Here is a 4612-nt window from a genome sequence, read left to right on the forward strand (position 1 = left end):
AGCACTGACATATCTGATAGACTGGACATAGTTCACTTTTTTCTGTGGCACTTAGTTTGCTTCTCACTTCTACATGTTAACAGCTTTGCTGTTCAAATGAAGACATCAGAAATCTTTAAACATTAAATAATAAAACGACCCGTGATCAGTTCTCATGTTGTGACTGTGGTTCATCATGCCGAGAAATGCTGGTTCAGCTGGTTGTCTAGTTCCTATTTTTTTGTGTGTGTGTGTGTGTGTGTTCTCTGTCAGCTTTCGTATTTTGCGTCTGACTTCCCTTTCATTTCCTTTGTCGCAGATGAATTTCTACATGGAGAGGTACAGTAGACATTTCACCATTTTAGCTTGTATTACTCTCATGTTGTTTCTTACCTTTTATTCAGTTGGGCTATGAACTGAACAAATCAGATACTTTTACAGGTGCAGGACAGTTGAGTTGAGAAAAGCAGATCTGCTTTTTGGGGATTCTTGGCTGACTCTTGACCATCCTGCCTGACACAACTGTACCATGCACAGTATACTTTGAAACTGTAGTTGTTATTGTGGTAGACCCCAAGTTAAGTGGTTGGGTTCAGGAAAAAAAAAAATCACACTTTGGTGGACAGTTTCATAACGATAACAACATGTTAGAAGTTTGGTTAAACTGAAGGAACCCAAAGAACTTGGGTAGCTTTAATAAGATATCAGAACCCTTGTTACACAACTCCTCGATCTTCTGGGTTACCCTGGTGATGAGTTACACCCCAGCTAATATATGATTGGTCGGTTCAAAAGCAGCACAAGTACAGCAATATTTAGCAATGATTTGTCGATAAAGATAGTATTTGTGATACATCGTAAGTGCAAGTAGAATTTTTATTTCCCTCAAAATGGAATTTTGGACGCAGTTTAGTTGTGTAGGAGCATCTTTTTTGAGAGATGAGGCTGTTTTGTGGGTGATATGTGCCAAACATGAATGTCAGGACCCAAAGTTTACCTGCAGAACAATGCAGCAAGATAATCAGTGTTTTAGCCTCTCAGCTGTCAGTCGTTTTAATGTGGTAGCAGATGGGTGTATTTGTTTAACATGACTAGTTATTTCATTCCATTTTTGGTTTTTATCAAGAACAACTTGTGAGGGAAATAATGCTCACCATTTTTGGAAAACCCCCTCAAGTACAAAGTACAGCCTTGTTGAGCTGTAAATGTATTTATTTATTATTTGACCTTTATCTTACCAGGTAAAAATGTTTGTGAACCAGCTCTCATTTGCAGACATGACATAAATCTTTAGTTCAGTATCAGATCATTTTCACTTTTTTGTCTTAAACTACTCAAAGGCTGACGGGTTGAAACCTGCCAGCCAGCTACCTTTGGTCACAGTAAGATAACGGTGAACAAACTGTAGTATGGTCTGTAGAGCTTCAAAGCCATGACTTTTTTTTTCTTCGTGACCCTTTCCTTAGAAATTACTGTCAGCAATACGTGAAAAAAAAAACACCATTGGTCAGTTTCTTTGGTGTTGTTTTCCAGCTGTCAGCACAAACACCATCACCAACAGTGTACTAGTTCCTCACAAGCAAAACAACTTGGTTTCATTTTTAAAGCTGACAGCCCGTCTGCAGTTTTCATGTGACCCTGGAACCATAGCTAGTGTACAAAATCAACAAAGACACATCAGCCACAGTGCATACACCTCCACTGATTATCTATATATACCTTAACTTCTGTGATGCATATGTTATAAGTAATTAGTTATTTAATTTTATGGTTTGGTTATTTCTTTCATTTTGTTTCACTAATTTATCTTCTGTATTTTACAAAAACATTCTTATGCTAAATGTATCCAGTGACTCGTTTACTTTGATTAATAAAAAGAGTCTATTCTGGTTGATTTCTTTTTAAAATGGCATGTGTGAATATATGTATTATTTTACAGTAATATCTAAATAAGTACATTTCTGAGTTGTAAAAAGCACTTTAACTGTATTTTTGCCTCTGCTTTCTCTCTGGCGCTGTGAATAGATGTGAATATTTTCCAGACGGTCACAGTACTTGCATTGAAATTAAGGAGCGCAGGCACGTTGTTGTGTTTGCGTAAAGGTGTTGGATGTGCAATGAATCAGTGTGAGAAGAAAAAGGAGGCCAACACTGCCTCCATAACCACCGAGTGCTTGAAACATGACAGAGAGACAAAAGCTCAGAGGTGAGATGAAGCTCTTTGCTCATGACTTAAATCATTCCAGGACTGTTATTCACCCTCAAAGCTCTGTTTGTGTTGTGTTGAAGCCCAAAACAGCAGCAGCAGAAGAGGCCAGACTCTCCTGAACCCAGCTGTGTGTCCATGAAGAGCGACTGGTCTAAGGGTCGCTTGAATAATTTTAAAGCTGCACAATCTGATGATGGAAAGAGAGAAATTGAAACGTCCCTCTGGTGAAAATCTACTGTTTAAAAATCTTAGAAACATAACACTGTTTTTATATGCTAGAAGACACATTATGAACGAAAAAAGCAGTCAACACTACGGTTGAGGATTTTGGGGATTTCCTACATAACATATTTAAGGACTAAATCCTGTCAGCTTGCATCACTATTCTGCTTCAGAATCTGTTCCAACATGTACAGCTAAATTGTCCATCATTACATCTCGCCATTGTGCAGTGCAGAGTAGCTTTACAGTGTTTGGGAGGAGTTGTAGGTGAGCTGGTGTGCTCGAGCTGCAGAGTGTGGAAGTTGTAGGTGGGGGAGGGGCTTCATAGATGAGGAGATTGTAGAGAAAGCTACAGTGTAGTGTTACATCCAAGCCATTTAAGACAGTAAAGGAACGTTTTCATGGCAAAAATGTTTAAATATACAACTTGTATCCACAGATTTTTTTTTAATGGTAGTTTTAATGTCATTTATTTTTAAAATTTTGATATTAAAGTAGATGTCTTCAATGAAGCATTTAAAATGGTATGTTGGTGTCTGTGTTTGTGTTGTGTTGAAGCCCAGAGCAGAAGCCAGACCCTCCTGAACCCAGCTGTGCGTCCATGAAGAGCGACCGGTCGATGGGTCGCCTTTATGACTTCAAAGCTGCACAACCTGATGATGGAAAAACAGAAGAACAGAGGTTGTTTCCTATTGTGAATAATAATAATAATAACTGTTTTTTTTTTAGCGTGCTTCTCACAACACAAGTTAAAAGGTGCTTCACAGGGCAGCAAACTAAAGACATAAAAGCTTAGCTCAGTTTATAAAAAACAATACACGGCTTTAAACATTTTTAAAAGAAATTAAAGACATCTAAAGGAAATTCAAACTCAATTAAATTTAGGAAACCTCCCTGATAAATGTNGGTTCATTCCACCACAAGCCGCTGGATCATAGACATTACATTTGCATGTTTCTGCCAGTCTCCACTTTGCCTCTCCCTGGATTCCCCTGAGCCTGTCTGCCCCCTCTGTTTCCCCCCTTTGTGAGTATTCCTGCTTGTGTGAGTATTCCTGTTTTTTTTGTAACTTAGAATCCGTTAGTTTTCCCCCTCTGTTCTTAGTCGGAGTATTCTCTGGTTTTGTAGTTTCGTCCTTGTTTGAATTCTGTTTGTTTCGTTCTGTTTCCCACTCTGTTTAGTCTGCACCCTTGTATTAGTTTTCAGTTTTGTTTCTGCCTTATTTAATATCCTTTTGCACTGAACCTGCCTGTCAGCCTGATGTGTGTCTGCTCCTGGGTTCCCTGATTGCCCCTTGTGACAGAAATTATGTGAAGTTCTACCTTCATACATATTTTCCAAGTTACAGGCCCTACAAGTACACAGGGTGGGTTAAAATGTCACGCTATTTAATTCACCTATAATTTCATGCATTTTTCATCCTCATGTAATTTCTGTTGTGTTTTGCAGGGTCTTCAGGAAAAGGAGGCGCCCTCATTGCGATCGCCAAAACTTTCCTGTTGCCAATCAGGATGTCTCACAAAAAGTCAGCAGTGAAACAGCTGCTGACTTTTTTAAGGGGAGCTCTAAACGCCGTGTTTATTGCTCCGTATTTCCAAAACTGAGACATGTTCTGATTGCCATCAGCTGCTCTCTCCTCCTGCTACCTTTGTATTTTGGTGAGTGACTTCAACATTATTTTAAATCATGTTTTAGACTAGCCTCTGGTTCAGATTCCTTGCTTAGAAAGAAGCATATTTCTGATGTTTTATGTGTTTTGTTTCTCAGTGGTAGCAGATTTAAAGCTGCAGTTAAAAGATGCGCAGCAGGAACTCTGGTCCTTCAGGCAAAGGATGGACACGTTTGCTCCCCTGGCAGACACAATCCCAAACTTTGCCCTAGCCTCACAAGGTCGGTAATCCTCAGTCTTCATCTGTGTCATTTTGATTCATGTTTGTGTTTTATGAGCAGAACTTGTTGATTTCTAACATGTGTCCCTTTGATTGTTTGAGCAGGAGCCAGAGTTCAACAAGATTTGTCCTCTGAAACATTTTGGCCCCCACCAGACCCAGGGCTAATAACGAGGATGCTCTGCTTTGATTGTAGACCCAAAATCAAGCAAAGAGTGATTCAGGTACAGATCACACACACTTAATGTTGTAATTCCATTTTAATGTCTTGTGGTGTTAAATATGAAACAACATGGACATGGAAACTGTTGTT

The 4612-nt window shown here is 39.1% G+C and overlaps 1 protein-coding gene across 4 annotated transcripts in view; it reads left to right on the forward strand.

Annotated features, from left to right (window-relative positions):
* The first annotated feature begins 270 nt into the window (after positions 1-270).
* Positions 271-4612, forward strand: part of LOC103359675 (protein NLRC3-like) — a 15718-nt gene continuing 11376 nt past the window's right edge. For 2 of the 4 annotated variants that reach the window (XM_008285143.1, XM_008285144.1), the window contains exons 1-4: positions 271-318; positions 2005-2185; positions 2269-2412; positions 2969-3091. In XM_008285143.1, coding sequence (XP_008283365.1) covers positions 2097-2185; positions 2269-2412; positions 2969-3091 — 356 coding nt within the window. In that variant the 5' untranslated portion in view covers positions 271-318; positions 2005-2096. The other 2 variants (XM_008285145.1, XM_008285146.1) reach the window with 2 other exon arrangements.

The sequence above is a fragment of the Stegastes partitus genome, unplaced genomic scaffold (assembly GCF_000690725.1).
Source record: "Stegastes partitus isolate 25-593 unplaced genomic scaffold, Stegastes_partitus-1.0.2 Scaffold388, whole genome shotgun sequence".
In the NCBI taxonomy this organism is placed as follows: Eukaryota; Metazoa; Chordata; class Actinopteri; family Pomacentridae; genus Stegastes; species Stegastes partitus.